Genomic DNA, 22,533 nt, shown 5'->3' on the forward strand with positions numbered 1-22,533 from the left:
TTTTCTTATTACTGTTGATCGTTTAGAAATGCCAATACTGGGCTATAATGTTATCGAAGAGTTAGTGAAAGTGGCCAACCAAGAAGGAGAAACTTCCCCAGGATCTCGCATTTTAAATTCCCTCAAAACAGGATTCGTGGATAGTGGTGAAAGTCAGTTGGAAGCCCTGATCAGTCTTATTCAAACTCCGGATGATGAATTTCTGTGCAATGTAAGAACGTCAAAAAGAGACACTGTCATTCCCGGTGGTCAAGTAGTAAAAGTGGCATGTAGGGCAAACACCGGTCCCGGAGTCAGTAACATACCAGTGTTGTTTGAGCCTGACGAGTTATCTCAGTGGCCAACAGGACTTGAGGTATATGAAACAGTAACAACTGCTAAGAAGGGATAAGTATCAAGGGTCGACATTGAGGTTCAGAACACGAGTAACCATGACATTGTCCTCCCACGCCGTAACCCACTAGCTAGATTGCAACTTGTGGATGGTTTAAGTTCGGTTACTAGAGTACATGATAGCAAGTCAGACACCACCACCCTAGAAGTTGATATGAGCGGTTAACTATGTAGCAGCAGAAAGTAGTCCGACATTGGTTGCATACAAGAACTAGAGAAGGATATTCACTTGTCAAATAGTATACCAATCCAAAAAAACTCATTCCCAAGGCCACTTTATCAAGAGGTGAAGCACTACATTGAAGACCTACTAAACAAACAGTTCATCACGAAATCTCGATCGTCATATTCATCCCCAGTGGTCTGCGTGCGAAAAAAAGATGGGACTTTACGTCACACCGCCCCTGACTGACACCCAATCCCCCGAGTTCAGGAGACTTTGGATAGCTTAGGTGGGAATTCTTGGTTCTCTGTATTAGATCAAGGAAAGGCCTACCACCAGGAGTTCATCTCACGAAAGAGCCACTCATACACTGCCTTTATTACGCCGTGGGGTCTATATGAGTGGGTGCGCATACCTTTCGGTTCAGCAAAAGCTCTGGCCAATTTTCAAAGGTATATAGAACATTATCTGGGCGAGTTAAGAGTTGAAATAGCAACCCCGTGCCTCGACGATGTTATCATATTCAGCAATTCGTTTGAGGAGCATGTCGATCATGTGCAAAAAGTAATTCGCAGCCTCCGACAACAGGGAATCAAACTGAAGTCACGCTAAACTGCACCAAAGGGAGGTTTGCTTTCTGGGGCGTACTGTGTCAAAAGACGGTTATAGATTTGATCCCAGTGAGCTAGCCGCCGTCATCAGTCTCGCAGAAAAGAAGCCATTGACCGTTGGGGAATTCAGGCAATTAGTTGGGTTCCTGGGTTATTACCGTCGTTACATCACGAATTTTGCCAAAATTGCCAAGCCGATTTATGAACTGTTGAATAAAACCAAAGAGGGAACCACACCTAAGGGTGCTACCAGGACTGCTGACAACAAGAGGGGCCAACTACCATCTGTAACACCAATAAGGTGGACTCAAACACATCAGATATCGTTAAATGAACCGATTGAGCACCTCACCAACCTACCGATTATGGCGTATCCTGATTAGAAAAAACCATTTATTGTCGATACAGATGCCTCTCAGGATGGCCTGGGAGCACTTCTCTATCAGCGCCAAGATGGAAAGATTCGAGTCATTGCATATGCATCGCGTGCTCTTACACCAGCTGAAAGATATTGTCATCTCCATGCTGGCAAATTAGAATTCCTTGCGCTGAGGTGGGCCATTGTTGGGCAGTTTCGTGATTACCTCTATTATGCACCGGAATTTACCATCTATACAGACCACAACAATCCATTGACATATGTCCTTACCTCTGCTAAGTTTAATTCTCAAATTCGATAAGTTTGCGCTGGGTTGGAGAACTACGAGATTTCAGATTTGACGTGAAGTACCACTCAAGGAAGTCTAATAACGATGCCGACACCTTGTCGCGACAGCCATTAAACATGGAGGACTACACAAGAAGCTTCTGTCATCAAAGTAGTCCAGAAGTTGTGAAAGCCACCATCTGTTCCGCTCAACTTCAAGGTGAAGGTCATCTCCTATGGCTAACTTCCTTGACAGATTTAGTAACAGCATTTGATGATAACTATGGCAGCCCAAGTATAGAGCAGCATGTTGATGTTAGGCAAGCGCAAGCATTGAATCCTGTGATAAGTAGAGTCATTCATCTTGTAAGGACTGGAAGACGTCCCTCAGTAAAAGAGAGTAAAAGAGAGTCAAGAGGTGTTACTTGAATGGAACAAACTAGTTCTAGGCAGTAATACTATCTTGTACCATAAGACCAACACAAATCAACAACTCGTCTTACTACAACAACTTCGTATGACAATCTTTAAAGAGCTCCTTGAAGACATGGGTCATTTAGGTGTAGAGAGAGTACTCGACTTGGCTAAGTCACGGTTTTACTGGCCCAACATCAAAGAGGACATTTCACATTAGTCACAAAAGTTTGTCGATGTTTGAAAAAAACAACCAACAGTGAAACAACGAGCACCGTTGCAGCCCCTTATCACCACGGCACTCTTTCAGATGATATCAGTTGATTTTCTTAACCTCGAAGCAAGTTCTGGAGGCTATGACTGCATTTTGGTCGTAATGGACCATTTATCTTACGGTTCGGAGTCCCTGAAACGATCCACCATGATCATGATCAGGGCGGTGAATTCGAGAACAAACTGTTTTAGAACTTGGATGGACTCATTGAAGCCTTCCATCCCAGACCAACACCTTACCACCCCGAGGGCAATGGCCAAGTGGAACTATAGGACTCTACTGTGCATGCTACGGACTTTGCATTAGAAGCATGAATCAAGATAGCGTGACCATTTAAACAAAATGGTTCATGCGTACAACTGTACAAAGAACGATGCCATCGGTTATGCACCATTTTCCTTGCTGTTTGGGAGAGCCCCACGCCTCCTACTGATATGTTGTTTAATCTCAAGCCTCCAAGCGGGTTTGGCTTCAATCCAGAGTACGTGAAGAAGTGGAGGAATGCTATGTCAGAGGCTTACAAACTTGCCTCCGAAATTGCTCAGCGGGGTAAGAGGCAGTACGATAAGAGGGTGCGCAGCATTGTGTTGGAACCTGGTGACAGGGTACTGGTCCAGAGCATGTGCACGAGGAGGGCTAGGGAACCTGAGATCATACTGAGAAAATGACGAGTATGTCGTCGTAGAACAGAAAGGTGAAGGTTTCCCAGTTTACGAAGTTCAAGCAGAGTCTGGGACAAAGAAGAGTTTTACACGGCAACTTACTCTTACCTTGCACATACTTACCAGTGGAGGAGACTGATGTAAAACCCAAGCCTTAACTTCATTTTAGCCAGCGACAGCGGAGACCTCCGTAGCAGAACAACAAACATTTAATCCAGACCCCACGTCCCGCTAATCAAGACGACAAAGACGAAGACATCCCATCGTTTCCACCTAACCAACTACAGGCCCAACATCCAAAGAACACTGTGGAACATCCAAGGACAGAAGGGAAAGATACACAGGATTCTGTACCTATAAGTGGTACCGCAGACAATTCAGAGGATGTAAAACCTGAGCCACCCGTCGATGACCTGCAGAATGAGTTCACACCCAATACCCGTACGGAACATGAACAGTTCCGATTCTCTACACCCCAACCTATCGTAGACCAACGACAGCCAAGAGTTAGAAGACCACCTGTCCGTATGACTTATGACGTACCTGGTCACCCTACCTTCCACCCAGGAGTAACCACTAATATGAATATGGTTTCAACTACAGGAAACCTGCCCCCACCGTGGCTGAGCACATCACCTCAGCACCCACCATTCTGATACTTTCCACAGTATTGGATTTTCAGTCATTCCTCCGTACCCAGTTTGCTATTAATCACTAGACCGGTTCAGGAACAGGTCAAAAACACTGCCAGAGACTATGCATGAGAACGTTTTGTTATGATGATTATTTTTGTTATCGGACACGTACGACCAAGTGCACATGTTAGCGTTAACATATTAGGGAGCTTGTGCCATTATTTAAGTTTCAAAGCCTCTAATCAAAGACAGACACTTTCGTCATTAGTTTTATGAGAGTGATCATTTGACAGTTTTTTGTTTGTGGGATTGCGCAACCCACAAATACAAACGTGACTTTAGTTTGAAGGAACTTCTACCCAGTGATACCTGCACTATATGCAGTTTTGTTTATGGAAGATATTTTTTTTCGGGGGAGGAGTGTGAGGCTCGTGACCCATGAGTACTCGTGAGCATGTTTACTCATAAGCCCTTACGGCAAGAAAAAAGAAAAGAGAATAAAGAATGTACCTGGTTCCATATTTTCAAAGTTTATTCGGCGGCAGAGTAATAAAGCCACATATATATTAAGTACTAGTACACTAAGTTAAACTAGCAAATTATTTGTTTAGAGAGTTAGTCATTTTGCTTGTTCTAACAAGGTATTAACAGTTAATAACTAATTAGTTATGACGAAGTTTGGTCGAAAATATTATCATTTGAGTGCTACTCTGTAAATTCTATAAATTTTACGTAATAGCCTATTGTACGGTCTACCGATTTGTGACATCGAAAAACTCCAACGGATCCAAAACACAGCTGCCCGCTTGTTAGTCGGTGCTAAATCAAGAGACAGCATAACACCTATACTTATGAAACTTCATTGGCTCCCGGTCACAAAACGAATTCAATTCAAGATAATGTTGATAACATACAAAGCACTAAATGACATGGCTCCAACCTATCTTGTTGAACTTCTTAGTCGATATATTCCAGCACGAAGACTCCGTTCATCAAATATGAATCTACTTGAGGTCCCAACAATTCGAACTAAAACGTATGGGCAAAGAGCATTTTCCTACGCTGCACCGGATTTGTGGAATCAACTACCTGAATGCATAAGAAACGTTGAATCTGTTGACTCCTTTAAATGCTTATTGAAAACTTATCTTTTCAAAAATTAAGCCACCAGATTTTTTGATATCGTACGTTGTCAAATATATGCATAACACGTAATACTTCGTTAGTTTGGATAGAGTAGCGATAATTGCATGTATAGGATTTTTATTGAAATTTTGTTAATTGTAATTGTAAAGCGCATAGAGTTCAATTTTAATGCGCTATATAAGAACTTATTATTAAATTAAATTAAATTATTTACGCATGTGTGTTACCGAAAGAAGTAAGTGATGGTAACAGCAGAATGCCGAACTTCAACCGATTTTGACCCGGTGTCACTTATTATTTCGGAGTATCTTCGTAGTTCGACATATACACAAGAGATTACTTAGTGCAGCATACACAAGAATAAGAAAAATGACTTTAAAACAAACTATTTTGTCCCTAAACAGCCTAAAATGTAAGTTTTTTTTTCAGTTCCTGCCGTAACACTAAAGAAAATAATAAACATCTCTAAATCATTTCAGTCTGGCGCGTGATGAAAAAAAAATTACCCTGCAGAAGTATCTTAATAGGTGTGACCGGTGCAAGATTACGAGTGGTACTTCCTTTTCAGCGAAGTCCGTTGGGCGAGTAAAAAAAGTTAGTTGGAAAAAATTGGTAACAACTAAGGAGAGTTTGGCGAAAACTTAGAAGAGACTGACGATAAGTAAGGAGGCCTTACCGAAGGAGGGTTCTGCAACAATTAAGGAGAGTTTGGCGACAACTACAGAGACTTTGGCGATTATTAAGGAGAGATTGGTGACAACCAGGAAAAGTTTGGGGACAATAGAGAGGGTTTGGCGACATCAAGAGAGAGTAGGACGACATCTGAGGACGGTTTTGTGACAACTTAGGATAGTCTGAGAAAATTAATGAGATTTACTCAAAACAGAAGCAGAAAGAAGACTTCCTGAATGATTCCGAGAACACCCTCGTGATGTAGAAAGGAATGATAAGGACGCATCCAAACCAGTCACTAGACACTTTAATCTGCCCAATCATTTTAAGCAGCCTATGCCAGTCTGCGGCCTTTCCTTGCATATAGGCAGTTCGAAAAGCCGCAAAACTCTTGAACAAAAGTTAACTTTTCAAATCGGCACTTCTAATCCCCACGGTATCAAAGAACGCTTTTTATTAAACTAATTTGTTTTGTTTCTTTCGTTGCTATTTCCCCCAATAGCGTAGCTCCATTTCTTCATAAATACACACGACCCACAATTCTTCCATTAGCTTTAAATCGAAGATAGCTTTCTGTCTCGTATCAAGAAATGGTCTATTATTCTGGCTCAACTTCACACATTAAGTAGTAAACAATAGTCCTTTTACGTATGATGCACGATCCTCGCAGTAGAGAGCGCTATTTATGCAATAGCGAAAATCAGACCTGAAAAAAATCAGGCCTGTACGGGAATCGAACCACTGACCTCTGCGATACTAGTGCAGCGCTCTACCAATTGAGCTAACAAGCTTAACGGCCTGCTCCCAGTTGGCTTGTTAGCTCAATTGGTAGAGCGCTGCACTAGTATCGCAGAGGTCAATGGTTCGAATCCCGTACAGGCCTGATTTTTTCAGGTCTGATTTTCGCTATTGCATAAATAGCGCTCTCTACTGCGAGGATCGTGCATCATACGTATCTAATACCGCAGTTCAAAATATATGAACTTCATATATTCATTGTAATAGTCCTTTTGTTCTTTGTAGCGCTGAGAGACTTTCGCCGAAGCGACGCAAAAAAGTAGTGTCTCATTCAGACCACCTCTCCCGGTATAAATCTTTCTCCAGCAACTGTCATAGTTCTAAACTAAAGTCGTCATAGTTTTAAACTAAAGTCTAGTCTGTCCGAGCGTTTAAATTTCCCGTTCGTATGCTAATCGGAAGCTTCGACAAATCCCTCGTGTGTTCTGAAGCTGTTGCGCCATTGTTCAAAAATGGCCATATAGGGTCATTTTTCGCCTTTCTAACAAAGCCTATTGTTATCAAATTTGAGCGACTTATCTTGATACGCTGCGCTTTTTTAAACTGAAAAGAGAGGGCCATTTTAGTCAGAGCATATTCAACAAGTACTATTTTAGATATGTTGGGAGTAAAACGTACATGTGAGAACGTTTGACGACAAAGCTTTTACAGAAGAACGGTCAGGATGAGTAAAAAACAAGATTGAGTGACAATTTTGAATTTGTGATTACGTTCCGTCACAACATTCATAGTCTATCGTCTATCTTCTATCGTCTACCGTCTATCGTCTGTGCTTTAGTACATTCCAGTATATTTAGGTATTTTTTGGTAATGTCTCGAACTGTACATCTATTGCTTTTGTTAAAACTTTACAGAAGAATTGATAATTTGTCAAAATGTTCGCTTCAAAGCGGGCCGAGGTCAGATATATATCTTTTTAGACGTTTTGTTGTGTAGTATCGCTGAGTATTTTTACGAATCGTGCCGTATTTTGACAAGCCCGTAGGGCGAGTCAAAATACAAATAACGAGTAAAAATACTCAGCGATCAGGCGGTGTGCGCACTTTGATTGCGTTGCATCATGGTCGGACAACAAAACTTGAATTATTTGCATCTTGACGCATTGGAGTTAACTTCTTTGGTGACAGCGAGATAGCGTGAATATAGTTGGATTGTAATGGGGATTCACTGTCTGTTCACGTTCCTTCGAAAGTTAAAACGTTTGGCTGGCCTGCGCGGCGACTCCTGTCAATCCTCTGTGACGAATTCGTTGTTAGGAGGCAACTGACATTAATAAGAAAGATTGGAAACTGCAATCTACCTAAGAATTTCGACACAAATGGCAACAGTTAAACTCACAACCGATGGCGGGATGAATGATGCAGAGTCAGAAATTATGTTCTTAGACGCGAGATATTTAACAGGGAATTGACCCTTGACATGCAAACGCATATTAAAGAGACAGACAACTAGTAATGCACGAACTTTTTCCACCGAGCGTTAATACGTGATTTGTAAAAGGAGAAGCTCCACGCCTCCTAAGAACGAATTTGTCGCGCTCCACGTTTATTAAGAACGTACTGAGTTTCAAAATACCCTTCGAGAAAAGAGGAAACCTATATGAGGGTTTTGAGACACGTATCTCTGGAGTTATTATTTCAGGAGAGAAGTATACTCAAAAACAAAGAAAATAGTGCGCGCACAGAAGAAAATATTGCCTTTTGTAACACAATCTCATCTAGTTTTGCCAGACCTCAAGAACACACAGATGGGGAAATGACACCTCAAACCTGACCCTTATTATCACATCGCACAGGAAAGTCATCAAGAGTTATCCTAATAAGAGCTAAACTTTGAGGGTAGAAGATTTAAAAGCGTTAGCGAATGGTAGGAGACACACAGGCCTATCAACACCTTTCAACGGTCGACTGCCTTTTGCTTTCGGGCTTTCCGGCGTGTCGCCTCACGCAAAGTAGAGGTTTTCAGAGATCAAGTGACTCTTTTCATTGCTCTAATTAAACTGTCCTTCATTCGATGATCAAGGTAGAAGATTTACCACACAACACTCGCGATTAGTTAATTTTCCTTCACTTAGGAAAGTAGATTTACAACACGATTGATAAATGTCCTTGCAGTAGTAACGCTATGTACTTCAACGCACGTACTAAACGCAACAATGGGCCTTTTCCCTTTACAGAAGGGTCTCAAACACCATCACTTAAAATGCATAAAACGTTTGTACCGTTGGAGCGCGTTTGAGCGCTTTTGGTAAGAGATGTTGAAGAAGGATCAAAATGGCCATAAAAATCTTTGAAAGGCTTCAAACTACAATGTAGAACGAGTTTGACCTTCTCGAAAATCGGTCTCAAATTGCATGCTAAAAAACAGTGCTTGCGTTTGTCCTTGGAAACGATACAATACGTGACAAATACGCATGAAAAATACTTGTACACGTTCAGAATATATCAAATTATATCTAGCTATAGTGAAAGGAAAAAGAAAGGCCTAGCTTTTACAGAATATTCCGTCAAACTCTGTACATTTCTACCGCTTTTACCGCCATATTGATTATAACTCTACCAGAATGCAATCGGAGTGCGCACACCGCCTGCTCAGTGATACTACACAACAAAACGTCTAATGAGTTATTTATTATCCAACACGCTAAGTTGTTATTTCAATGCGGGTGAATTTCGCGGATATTTATTTACGGGGAGTTTGAGACAAAAGTATGCGAAGCGGAACGGAATTGGCGCGTTGTAGTGTTGCTGTTTCTATTTTGTTCAATGAGTGAAGAGATTTCCTGGTCGTCTGGCTGTTTTTCTTCGTTTGATTCATCTAATAAACTTGGATCTACATTTGGCAGCCACTCCGACTCTTCTTGGGCAGAGATATTCAAATTGTCCGCAATTTTTTTTTTGGTAACTTTAATCCAATTCTTCGCTTGCGCGATGCGAGAAAACCGGCTCTCTGGAGTACAAATACCGCGTGATATACTGTGTGTAGTTGGATAATAATGACTCATATCAGTTTCAGAAGTAAATGCAGAATAATGTTCTCGTGAAATCCTCCTTAAATCACTCTTTCCAACTCTCACCCCTCTAGCATACTTTTTCGTCAATCTGTTCTCAGAACAATCGAAGTGGATTAGTAATTTGATGAGGGCAACAACAACACAAGAAACAGATTGGAAATCCCAGAGTTGACCTCATTCTTCCTGCCTAACCTTGGAAGTGGCTCCCTCTTACAAATATTCGGATTCATTCGTAGGCGTCCATGCACAAGCACTAACCTGGCTATTGTCATTGGTTTTGTAAATATTTCAGATAAAAATGCCTATCCATGAAGGGCTTCAATCAAAAAGATGCTCTCGGTAATCAGTTTCTTCATCGAGTACATAAGCGATTATGGCAAGTCTGTCAACATGTTTAACTACAAAACTTTTTGCTTCTCATGATTATTAAGTGATGAGCTTATTAAGTGATGATCAGCTTTGGACGGCAATTTCCACGCAGCCACTCAGCCGCCAGTAACAATGTGAATACAAGGGACTTTCCATTCTTCTTGACCACTGATTTTAGGAAACTTGATTCACTGATTCCACGAATTCCAAGCACCAATTTGTCCATAAAGGTGCTATTGTACCTTATGTTATCAGTTTTTTTCTATATCAACAGCTATAGCTGACAATAAATTTTAATAGCACTAGAAATTTAAAAACATAATCCTAAAATGAATAAAAGCAGTATAATTTCCATCTAAGACATCAGCATCTCCCTGAACAAATGGCAAGGATTGTCCACAACGTATCCTAGCACCCAAGCCAGATAATTCAGACCACCGTGCTTTTCATCTATTTTTCCTGACATTTACAGACGGAAAAATGGACCAGTTTTCCTGTCACTGGGACAATATATCAATGGTGCGGCTTGTTCAAAGACAACCGAGACGAAATATAAAAACGACTTGATCTCTTCTCAGAAGTAATTTGTAAGTTTTGTAATCCACGAAAGCCTTGATATTAATATAATCTTTACTATTCAGGATCTTTGGTGCCCAGAGCGCTCCCAATCCCTAATACCTTTTAGCCAATGTTTTGAAATTTGAGGACTAAGGTCGTAAACCGTTGAAGATATCATGTATCGTATTTTTCTACAGTGCAGTAGAACAATAGAGATTATGTTCACGGCCGTAAGAATGTTTTGAGTCCGACTTAGAGTCATTTTAGCCCAAGCCGTTTGCTGAGGGTTAAAACTTAAATGATCTTTGAGAAGACCCCAAAACATATTCATGTCATGAACATTAACTACATTACAAACTTTATCAATCTGGGGAGCATTAAGAAAATAAGAGCCAAAGCAATGATATGAAATTGGTCTAGACAATCACGCAAACGTGCGAGCGGGCTAAACTACATTTTAGGTGTTACAATATAAGAAAAAGAAGAATCACATCTAATTGTTGTTCTGACAGCATGGAGAATTTACAGATAACCAAGCCCTTCTCTGATAAGAACGTAAAATATTCTGGACGATCCCTTTCTTCGAAAATAATTTTTTATCTCGACACCTATGTTAGACGGATTTACTAATATAAACATTGTGAGAGCACTAAGTCAATTGGAGCAGCTCTTGGAAAGTCGAAATGTTCACGTATAGACCGAGGGTGGTTTCTCCTGGCGTTTTTATTTACACTCTATATTGTAAGTGGTTCAATTTGTTTACAGACGACAAGATTTCTACGAAATTGCATAGAGGATATCTTGGCGCGACGCTTACGATACGTTTCTTTCCTATGAGATATCAAGGATCGCCTTTGAACGTTGAATAGTTCTATAAGAAATCAAGAAGTTTATATCAAGACATAGCACAAATTCAAAACACTGCGAAGAGAAATGAACTGATCGAAAAAGGTTCTACAATATTCTGATATTTTTGGCTCTTTTAGCATAAGATGCGAGCGTTAGCCGAAAGTTACGTTTGCCATTGAACACGAGTAACGCCAAAGTTTTAAGTGCTGCCTGCTTGCTTAGCAGCAGTTGTAATCAATAAGATAGACTTTTAGGAATCTGTGGCTTTGCAGATGATAAGGAAAATGAATGAGAAGGACTAATTAAAACCACATTATACAAGTTTACATCAAATTGAGTTGTCGGCTTACGAAATCAAAACGAAATCAAAAGGAAACAAACATGAAACAGAGCTGGGTGCTTTTCAACCAATCACTCATATTTCACCTCGAAACAAATTTATTGCTTTTAAATTCAAAAATGAATAATCAAAATAGAAAGCTCTATTATTTGCGACTTCTAGCCCAGCAAAAATGCAAATCTAGGGTTCAATTTGTTATTGAGGTTATAAGGAATGGCATGGAGTACTGAAAGTTAATTATTTAAGTGGCCAGGATAACTTCGAACTTGATTGAGAAGTAATCACAAGACGTTTAGAAGATTATCTAACGACTTAAATATCAAAGAAGATTCTTTGGACAATATTTACGAGATTGATGGAAACTACTGAGCTTTTAGGGATGAGTATAATGACATAGTACTACATCTCTCGAGTTCGTCCTTCTTGTGTCCGAACCTTACACACCAAGCAAGTGCAGTTGGATCCTCCTCTTACTTTCTTTCACCTGTTTTATTTTAGAAGAATTAAGTATGAACACCTTTTGCTCTTCTGTTTTTCATGTTACCTCACCTTTGGTAGAGCTTAGCAGATAAAAGTTGTAAAAGAGTAAATAATTTAGTTGCATCTTATGCAAGTTTTAAGCAGTAAATTGGCCAATTTGAGTGGCCAGTTTTTTCCCAAACCCAGACTTGCAGGTTTCAATTTATTGCAGCACTATTGCAAACAAAACTTGACGGTGGACCAAAAATCGATCAGAGTTATATTCATTCGTAAGGGAAGGAGACATTAATACCTTCAATTTACCACTCCTACTCACAAACATCTAGACTAGCACCTATCATACACACAATTCATTCACCATCTTGCTAGTTATCCAAAATTCTTTAAATAAACAAACAGTCACACTATTTAGTATTATGAGTACATCTGTGATAGAGCCTTATATTCTTCTCATGTATCTTTTAGCACCGCTGTGAAACAGCCATTTGCGAAAGTTCATCAGTACTCAAGAATTTTTGGAAGGAGCAGCAATTAAATATAATACGAAACATGTTAGAAATCTCACTGCTATCCCCCTTCTTCGGCCTCTGCCTTCTTCTCACTGACACTCAAACCTCTCAAATGAAGTTGCGAGCTTTCATGCTCGAGCTTTAAAAAGCTCATATAAGTACTGGAAAAAAGAAGATACCTATCCCTGAATAGCTTTATTCAAGTGATAACTCAGGAAGTTTTCTTCGCCGAGTGCAGAAACGAGTCAGTTGAAAAGTCTGTCAACATGTTTAACAATACTTATTATTGCCTTATCTATTATTTGCTGAAAACAGCTTTGAACATGTATAGTAATTTCTATCCAGCCACTGCTAATATCACGAATAAATGCGATCTCAGCAAGGACAGTTGTTTTAATGACGCGTCTTGTGAACTAATTCTACGAAATTCCATCAATCAATTCCAAGAATTCTGAACACAACTTTCTATAATCACGTTCCACTATTCCTTTCGACAATTTCTTTATTTTTCTTTTAGGAACAGGGAGGCTATCTCCAATGCTGTTCAATTGTATAAGATGTAAACAAATATAGTGCTAAAATGAACAAGGTAATGTAGCTTACTGCGCTTTCTAAAATCATTCACTCACATGGCAAATAGCCAAGAATGTCCACAACATTGCTCAGTTTGAACCCATATGCATTTAAGAATCCAACTTGTCATTGATCCATTCTCTTGATAGTTAAAGACGAAATAAAAGCACTAGTTTTGTTTTAACCGCGACACAATATCAATAACAAAGCATAATAAAAAAAAAATTTCTGGACGACAAATAACAGCCACCTAATCTTTCTCAGTAAGCGTTTGCTGTACCACGAAACGCCGCAGTAGAGGCGTAGTTAGATAACGTGTTACAGGGAGATTTCGGCGAAAATTTTCGATTAGCCATGTCCTTTGTGGCCTTTTACTTTATGAAAATTAGCATTTGTAATAACTACTACAGAATTCTGTCGCTTTAAGGTTAAAAATGTCAAGAGAGAGTCAAACAAAAGCGATCAACGCTGGTATATTTTCTAGCGAATGTAGACACCGCGCGTTTGTGGTAACCGTAGAGTACGTAGTTCATGTTGAAGTTATTACCCCGCTCGCTATATTTGATTTGCATTCTACTAAAATCTACAACAACCTTGTTGATGAAGGTGAAATCAACTTTGCCTGCTTGAAAAAATTTTTTCAGGAACTGAAGTTCTTTAGAAGTAATGACCTCTTGTTAAGCGTTATTGATGTATCTCGTTTGCTTTCAAAGAAGGCAAACCATGAGAAAAGCATATTCTAGCCACCAAAGAAGGTGCTCACAGTGCGGCAGTTATGCTCAAATCATATACACTTTTGATTCAAAAATAAAACTGCAGCCGTGAGTCGATTCGGTACAGCCCCTGACATCGTTCCATCAGTTTCCTCCCCAAAACTATAGTGATGAGAGCTGCTTATCCAGAGTCACAGAGTCTGTCTGACCTCGGAAATGCATCCGTATTTAGTATTCAGAAACGCATTTCGATCACAATTCTAAATAGCTGTCCCGTTTCTATCCTTTCCTCAATACCTGGTAAGTATTTTTTGTGTGTCAACTTGAGGCACAAATTAGATAAATTTCACGTTACTTTTACGATTTTTTCTGTACGCTGATCATCAGTGCAGCCCATGTCTTGAATTAGTAAACGACCGTTAAATATTGCAAATGAGTTGACCTCACATCTTTGTGCCATAAAAGTTGTTCTGAAGGCAGAGCAACATTCACTCCATCTCCATTCCTATGGAGCCTCTTTGGATAGAGGACTGAATGGACGAAATTAAACTGAATTATAACTGTCTTTGCTATAGGAAGCTTTTTCCAAGTTTCTTTGCGCGATGCAACTAGTGTAAACAGAGAATGTAAGATACTTACTTGAATCATCCTCACTGTTTCATAAGCTCACAAGAAAACAACATCATCGCAATTCAGTGATTACTTGTTCTGTGTGATTTCTTGCTAAACTTCTCGCTCAAATGGGTGCATAGACTCCAGACTCTTTGAATATCATCTCATTGCGTGTACGCGAAAGATATACACTGTTCAATTGACGCAGTGACGTCACGATAATTCCGTCGAAGCCGTAGCAGTCGAGTCTAGAGAACGGTTTTGCGTATAACGATGTTGCAAGTTTAAATTGTTTTAAAGAACTAACACCAACGACAAAAGCAAAACCAAAGTGGTTCTGCCTTGTACAATTCTTTCTTGAGCGTATTCATATGCATCGTTATTTCTGTTTCTGGTAATTTTTATTCTTTTCTGTGCAGAGCACTTTAATTTTGAACAACTTCTGGTCAATATTTTGAAACTCGAGACAGTAAACAGTGCACTTAAGGTCGCACACCAATTTGACGGCGTAACATATCTCGTTCTGTACGTCTTGCAGTACCTAGAGACGAATGTAAGAGACAACTTACAGAATTGAAAAAGTACACAGGCCCTTCTTTATAAAAAACAGTTATCAAAGAGGGATGAAAAACATAGATAAAATAAAGAACAGTTATCAAAGAGGGATGAAAAACATAAATAAAATTAGGTACGACAGGTCTTACACATCTCGTAAATGTTCGGGACGGGCTCGATAACTTTCTGGTTATCTTCTCCGTTTCTCGGTTAAGTGGTTTTTTAGGCAAATCATCTGTGGTAAGAAACTATTCCTATCAAACTACGTTCAAGTTACATCTACGAATTTCACAATTTTTAAGTTTTCTAGCTAACAGGTATCAGAACGTATGATGCACGATCCTCGCAGTCAGGGATAGCGCTATTTATGCAATAGCGAAAATCAGACCTGAAAAAAATCAGGCCTATACGGGACTCGAACCACTGACCTCTGCGATACTAATGCAGCGCTCTACCAGTTGAGCTAACAAGCCAACTGGGAGCGGGCCGTTAAGTTGACTCGTAAAAAACCCGTGAAAGTGATAAATGAGATACAATGAATATATGAAGTTCATATATTTGCATAAATAGCGCTATCTACTGCGAGGATCGTGCATCATACGAATCTAATACCGCAGTTCTAAATATATGAACTTCATATATTCATTGTATCTCATTTATCACTTTCACGGGTTTATTACGAATCAACTTAACGGCCCGCTCCCAGTTGGCTTGTTAGCTCAACTGGTAGAGCGCTGCACTAGTATCGCAGAGGTCAGTGGTTCGAGTCCCGTACAGGCTTGATTTTTTTCAGGTCTGATTTTCGCTATTGCATAAATAGCGCTATCTACTGCGAGGATCGTGCATCATACGTATCTAATACCGCAAATATATGAACTTCATATATTCATTGTATCTCAGGTATCAGAACATCGATCAGAGCATTTCTTACTAATCTTCCATGCCGGGCCGGGTTATGGTTGCGGGTTGTCAGCAACATTATAACGCGCGGAAAACGTGCGATGAAAAAAATTCGTAGCTTTTAATTAGATAGCGTGGGAAAAAGAAAAAGTTTCGAGTCACCACGAAGGATCGAACGTGAGACTCTTTAAAGTGCCCCTGAGACGAAAATTGACCATTTTATTTTGGGCTAATTTTTTTACAGAATGTTGAATTGGGTCAAGTTAAAACCTTTTTTGCCATTAAAAACTAAAAAGCAAACTTTCAATGACCAATTTTTACCGCTTCAAAGTCCTCCAAAAATCGTCCGCTATTGCTGAAAACATGTTCCAGCCGAGCCCGCAATTTTACAGCAGAAAACGTCATCATGACGTCAAAGGCTCAACAAACTTGTGCTTTCCTTTGTCACAACTCTCTTTGTTCGCTGCAAAGAGAATCACACACAGTACTTTTTTGAAAACTGTTTCGTTGTCAGACGTGAAATGTCGCCTTTGTCTAAAGATGAATTGTCCCAGAAATCCTCTGAAGCTTTTTGTTGATAGTTTTGCCCAGGCAAACGATGAATTTTTGCCATGCGAATAAAGATAAATCCAGAACGGTACGGACTCCCCATGTGACTTTTGTGGTCGCATCGCTTTATTGCCTTCCAATTGTATTTTTGCTTGTCGTAAGGGATTTTCCTTTTTTTGTAAGAAATGATCGAGGGATATATAAAAATTGTTTTCGGTAATAACTGATTGTGTATCAAGGCGGATATTGGGAGTTTGTGAAAGCCATTTCTAAGCCATTAATGTGTTTGCACCGATGCATTTGGTCAATGATCTCATTCACCGTTTTCCTGCGTGCTTTTTACTATCGGTGCTTTGAGAGGTTTGAAGTGAACTCTGCTGTTAAGTTGCACTTTGGCTTCCTTTGTTTTTTTCAGTCTTATTCGTGATGGCTATTGTTGTGTTACTACGGTGAGGTTTAAAGCAGAGGTTGCTTCGACTCTTTTAGAGCCGTGACCTCATTGCGTTACAAAGTATTTTTTCGCTTAGATGCAGTCTACAAGTTGCGTTATGACAATTTTCCAAGTAGCTCTGAAGTGCGATAGAAGACTGAACGGGTGGCTTTCAGTTTGATATGAAACAGAAGTGGTTCTTTGTTTTGTCCGTGAAAGGTGTAACGGAGGCGCATTCGTCTTGCGAAAAAATCTCTCAATCAAAAGTTTGCCTGATTTCACATTCGGTTGTCACGGGTGTTGGGATAAATTTGAGACCCTTTGATAGCACACTGACTTGGCTGTCAGATGGTTGATAGTTAGAGAGATTTTGAAAGAAATTTTCATTTTCTCGGTTTTTTGGCTGCAGCATATATTTTAAAGTGTTTCTACGCTCTGTGTGTCTTAAAATGTTTGTTCTACTTTCGCTGATCGATATTAAAGCCAGCTTTTTTAGAGTCAGAGCACACAATTATATTTTTCATCTCTTTTGTATAAAAGTGATGAGCTCTTTGAGGTCAGAAATCTCATTCCTCAATTCGGCTATTTTATCACTCTCATTTACAATGATCACCGAGTGGTTTCCTCTGTGTAAGGTATTCTGCCATAGAGTTGTTAAAGGTGGATATTGATCAGCGCATATGTAAAGGTGACAAAACCCGTGGAGGTTCGTAGACTTCACTTTCGTCTAGATCGCACAGAGGACGGTTTTTCCTGTCCCTTCTTTTGAACGGTAGGCACTGAACCCGACAGAATTCTTCGCCTAGATCCTTCAAAGTACACACCTCTCTCGAAACATTCCTCCGAGAAGTGTTCGGAGTAGATCAAAAACATTCCTGCAGGATTGAAGTTTGCTCGGCGAGTTCGCACAAATCGCATCGGTTTTCCCGCTCTGATCGATTTGCCAGGCTCCGATGCAGAGAAATAGCTACAGCATGGTCTGCACGATTACTTCAGCTTTGAATTACGCATCGATGCCTCGTCATTTTTGTTTAGTTTCAGTAAGAATAGAGTAAACCACTCTGTTATGTTTGCTTGACATTTTGCCAAGCGAGGTTTTCGCGTTGAGCCTTTGACGTCACTTCCTCTGAGTCCTGCGATAAACTTCCTCAACATAGTCAAATAATGGCGGACGCGAAATCGCAAATTTAACGGCCAGAAAAAATATATTTGTGGTGCTCGGTCTAGACTGAAATTTGGCAGAGTTGGTGAAGGAGTCATACTGAACACAAAAATGAAAAAAAATTATGTACGAAAATTTTGATCTCAGAGGCACTTTAAGTGTAAACAAATTCAGTTCAGTACATTTCCGGGTACGGCGTCACGCAATCTATCCTAATCGCGGAAGAGCTACACGTAGGCTATACAGAAACGCTTTGTTATCTTGATCGAAACCTAATCTATTACCGTCTTATTGATTTCATAATGTAAATTAAAAGCTAAATTTATAATGTCTTAGATGAAAAAGATCGCGCAGTCTTACGTTCCTATGAAAAAACGTATACTGCCAAACAGTTCGACCTCTACTGTCTACGACGCTATACAACTTTTCTCTCGTAAAAGACTCTTAAAACGACAAGAAACTCCTCTTTCAGCGTTTTTAACGACTTAGATTTACACCTTTAAATTTTCAGTTCCGTTCTAACGTTTCATTTTAAGTTTGCACCATTTTACTAAAATGTATGTTTCCCACTTTATCCTTCTGTGGAAGGGGGCGTCTCAAAGGTAAACATTAGGGACCTTAAGATACCCTGGACGCGGCAAAGGACGACGTGAACCGGAAGTAAATTCGCAAGGTCTCAGTTTTAATTTGCATAAATGTCACGCCACTTGACGGCCACCACCTCAGTTGCGGCGGCGACGAAGTTTATTTTGGCGGCCTCTCAGAAAGGTAAGTCATTTTTCCGAATTCTTCCCTTAAATTAACAAGTTTTGCATGAAATTTGCTAACATTATTATAAAAGAAATAGATTCCTAAACTGTCTGGTTCATTTTTGTTCTCATAATTCAGATTTACCGAGCATATAGAGGGTTTTTGTGTAAACGTCAAGTCTTCAGAAAGGAATCCGAAAAGCAGGTAAATCTGGGTAAATTTCCTCGGACAGTTTTGCTTTATTTTTCATTTTAACCTTCATTTTTATCGTGTAAAATTAATCAGTGGCAGTTTAGGACCGCTTTAGAAAATGATTTTGCATTATTTATATTATTTTGCACCATTATTCTTCGACTCGTGTTTGTTTTGATAAAAGTGGCGCCAAAGATTTGATTGAAATTCTACTTTCTCTTCCTTTAGTATGGCAATGGAATGGACAAACGACCACGACATTGCTCTTGCTCGGGAGGTTTTGTTATTGGAACCGTACCGTCACAAGGCGAGGACAGTTGAAAGAGGAAAAGTGGTGGCAAAAAGTAGCCGACAACCTCAATTCGCATGCCATATTAAGGTTTCTTGTCACAAAGAAATCGGTGAGGGAGCATCTTAAGCTTTTACTGGACAAGTATCGTGCAAGAATGCAGAAGGAACGGAGAGATAGTGGAGTGGAAGTGGAGGAAACAGAGCTGGACCGAGCCCTCGAGGAAATCAACGAGAAGTGGGAAGCAGCTGAAGAACAAGATATATTATTGTTGAATAACAAGAAAAAGACAGAGGAAGACAGAGCGATGGGAGAGGAGGTCCGAAAGAGGGCGTGCGAAAAGCTGAGTGAAACGATGAAACGGAAAGGAGAAGGTGAGGGTTCGTCAGAGCCGTCGAAGAAAAGGTCAAGAAAGGGTGGCAATGATACAATAGAGTTTCTGAGGGAAAAAGCAAACATTGATATGGCAATGAAACAAGAAGAACAGAAAGCCAGAAGGGAAGAGCACGAGCGACAAACAAGGCTTTATGAACTAGCACTTGCTATTCAACAACAGCAGCAACAACAGAGCAATCAACTCATGAGTTTGATGTTTGGCCTCATGCAACAAATTGCAGGAAGAAAAGACAGTTAATCTTGACATGAAAGCATTCCAGAGAATATACTTTAATGTTTACTTCAGAGTGCTTGTTTCTACTTAGTTCAACAGTTACGTCTTGAAGTTTTGACGACTTGTTAAGTTTGAAAAGCTTGATGGCATTTTGGGATGGAATTCCCTTTTGTGTTCTTTGTTGTCTACATGTATGGTAACAACAATAAAAGCCATTGATTGTTCTTTCATTGAGGTGGTTTTTATACAATTAACTCACAAAACTATTTTGTGAACATTACCATAACCTAGTACATTCTTATGCAAAATAGTCCTGTAGTGTGGGTGGTTGTAAGTGAAAAAACTCTGAGGTGAGATTGCCATACAAACAAGTAAGAGCATTTTGTAACACAGCACATACTATATAAAGTTTTCCAATGCTACTTAGGCCAATCTTCAGGTTTTTCTTAAAATCAATAAACTTAAAGTAATTAACTATATCACCAAAGAGCCACTCCACACAACTCCTTACTGAGCTCATTGAAGAATTAAATGCCTGCATCTGTGGAGTGAGAACTACATTTCTGAAAGGGGCTTGAAGTTGTACCCTTAAGGGGTATGCAGGGTCCCCATATATGCACATAGGATGTCCCGCTGGAGAATGTGCATACTGCTGTAGCTGTTGAAGCAGTCCAGAATCACCCAACATGCTTGCATCGTGCTTCCTGCCTTCTGAAATTCATAAGAGTGAAAAGTTTTGAGTTTTAAACAAGACTCTTAGGTATTGGTTAAACTTGAATAAAATGCAGTACCCACCTACAGGTCCATACATATTTGCTATGATGCCATTAGGTAGTGCTACAGACTGAAATTTCAGGGCGTGCACCCTTTTGTGTCCATTATAGACAACTCTTTGATTTTCATCTGGTCGTGCAATTGGCCTAACAGTACCGTCCACAAATCCAAAACAATTTTCAAGGGCTGCACCCTTTGCATACACAGCATCTGCATACGTTTGTAAACGTGCTGGACTAAGAAGGTCGTGATTCCATTGCTTGATTCTCCATCCATGGTTGTCATAGATAAAGTCAATTACCTTGTTTGTCACCATACTCAACACGGGGGCTGGTCTGCCAAATCTTGGTATCATATCTGAGTACCTGCAAGGGTATGAAAGCCTTCGAAGTAGCATACAGATAGCTTCCATACCGTCACAAACGGAGCCCTGGTTACATACAAAAGCATCAGGTATTTGTAAACACTCTGCTAAATGCGGTAGGTCGCGTTTATTTACACGGAACTCTGCTCTACACTCCGAATCTGCCATTTCTTCGAGGTCAAATCTTTCGTACTCGTCATACGGTAATTCTAAGTTCTTTGAAAAGCTGCAGTCATAGAGGAGCACGAATTCTTCGTCAGAAATGATGTCGGCTAAATAAGAGCCTGTTAAAAGCTCTCGGGTCTTCTTAAACGACGTCATAGCAGCAAAACCGCCTGATTTCAGCAGTCATTCTCTGACTGAATGTGTTTGTTGTTATGTGTTTCGGCGACCGCTTGCACAACGCAAATCTTAAGGCTCGTATTTCCCGCGCAGAGGTGGCGGTCACGACCCATGCCCTCTCGGACGTGACCGCGTTCTTAAAGGCAGCCGCGTCCAGTATCTTAAGGTCCCTATTGATCGAGTGATCATTGCCAATATGGCGTTACACAAGATTTTCAATACGGCGGGCAAGATTGATGTTCGTTGACTTCTGTGGATTTGGAATTTTAAACGATTTGGATGGTTTGATTACTGCCTCTTGAGAAACTTAAGATTCACATAGTATCAAAGGGTCTTTTTTAGCAGCTTGAATGAGGATATGTGGTTCACAAGTTTCATATTTCGAATGAAAACATGATACTGAGTGGGAGATGACAAAACGCGGAGTCCAGCTCAATGGAGTACCCTCTGAAGTATCTATATGGAGTATCCCTAAAATTATGTATCGGTCAAATAAAATACTTTATAAACATTGTGAATCGTTTAGATGTACATGTCTTAATATATTTTTGCTACAAAATAATTATCAGGGCTCGACATTAACGGTGGCTAATTAGCCACTGGCTAGCAGAAATTCAGTTTTGGCTAGCGGTTTTAGATTTCCACTAGCCACTTAGCTAGTAAGTATACAAAGCACTATAGTTATATTTTTCATTATTTGAGCAAATAATATACAGTCAAGCAAATAAAAAGCCAACAATCAAAAAACAAACAAACAGATTAAGACACAAGTCAACACTCTTTGGCCTTTAGAGATCAACAAATGAATACAAGCCAATACCCTTTTTTGTTACCAGAATAAGATACAAGTGAAGACTCTTTAGCTATCAAAAATTAACGTTACAATACCCTTTTGTGTCACTAGATTAAGACACAACTCACTATAAACCTTTCAGAAATAAACAATTCAAGCCAATATCATTTCGGTCTCCAGATTAACCCTTTCATTTCAGAAGTGATTAACATGTAACTTCTCCATGTAACTTCTCCCTATCATATCCATACATGATCCAGCAAACAGCTAATAAGAATACTCAAACTACACTACTCAAGTAGATGTTGTTATCCTGATCTAACACCAAATTCTCATTAATAATTTACAAGGAAGTGTTTAGTAGCCAAAGGGAAGAATCAACAAACACATCTT

General features: G+C 39.8%; 3 protein-coding genes across 3 annotated transcripts in view; 1 reads left to right on the forward strand and 2 right to left on the reverse strand.

The window, feature by feature from the left end:
* LOC111342215 (uncharacterized) overlaps positions 1 to 14,617 on the reverse strand; it is a 57,570-nt gene extending 42,953 nt beyond the window's left edge. The window contains exon 1 of the mRNA XM_022949263.2: positions 14,458 to 14,617. Within this exon, the coding sequence (XP_022804998.2) occupies positions 14,458 to 14,466 (9 nt within the window). The 5' untranslated portion in view covers positions 14,467 to 14,617. The remainder of the gene's footprint in view (positions 1 to 14,457) is intronic.
* A 4,021-nt stretch (positions 14,618 to 18,638) lies between these two features.
* On the forward strand, positions 18,639 to 20,097 carry LOC111345165 (uncharacterized). Its single transcript, XM_088761625.1, is given in 4 exon segments — positions 18,639 to 18,794; positions 18,915 to 18,980; positions 19,197 to 19,302; positions 19,304 to 20,097. Coding segments are annotated over 2 exon segments (693 nt in total). The 5' UTR covers positions 18,639 to 18,794; positions 18,915 to 18,980; position 19,197; the 3' UTR covers positions 19,892 to 20,097.
* On the reverse strand, positions 19,894 to 21,519 carry LOC111345164 (uncharacterized). Its single transcript, XM_022952442.2, has 2 exons — positions 20,663 to 21,519; positions 19,894 to 20,578 (listed from the first exon to the last, which is right to left on the reverse strand). Exons 1-2 carry the CDS (start codon positions 21,324 to 21,326, stop codon positions 20,166 to 20,168), a joined length of 1,077 nt encoding a protein of 358 aa, XP_022808177.1. The 5' UTR covers positions 21,327 to 21,519; the 3' UTR covers positions 19,894 to 20,165.
* Positions 21,520 to 22,533: the final 1,014 nt, after the last annotated feature.

This window comes from Stylophora pistillata, chromosome 5, assembly GCF_964205215.1.
Source record: "Stylophora pistillata chromosome 5, jaStyPist1.2, whole genome shotgun sequence".
Taxonomy (NCBI): domain Eukaryota; kingdom Metazoa; phylum Cnidaria; class Anthozoa; order Scleractinia; family Pocilloporidae; genus Stylophora; species Stylophora pistillata.

Bases quoted from the DNA above. Each gene is read 5' to 3' on its own strand.
- LOC111345164 (XM_022952442.2), bottom strand. From the start codon at position 21,326: ATGACGTCGTTTAAGAAGACCCGAGAGCTTTTAACAGGCTCTTATTTA. The intron at 20,579-20,662 runs GTGGGTACTGCA...TATGAATTTCAG, and splicing joins AAATATGTATGGACCTGTAG to AAGGCAGGAAGCACGATGCA.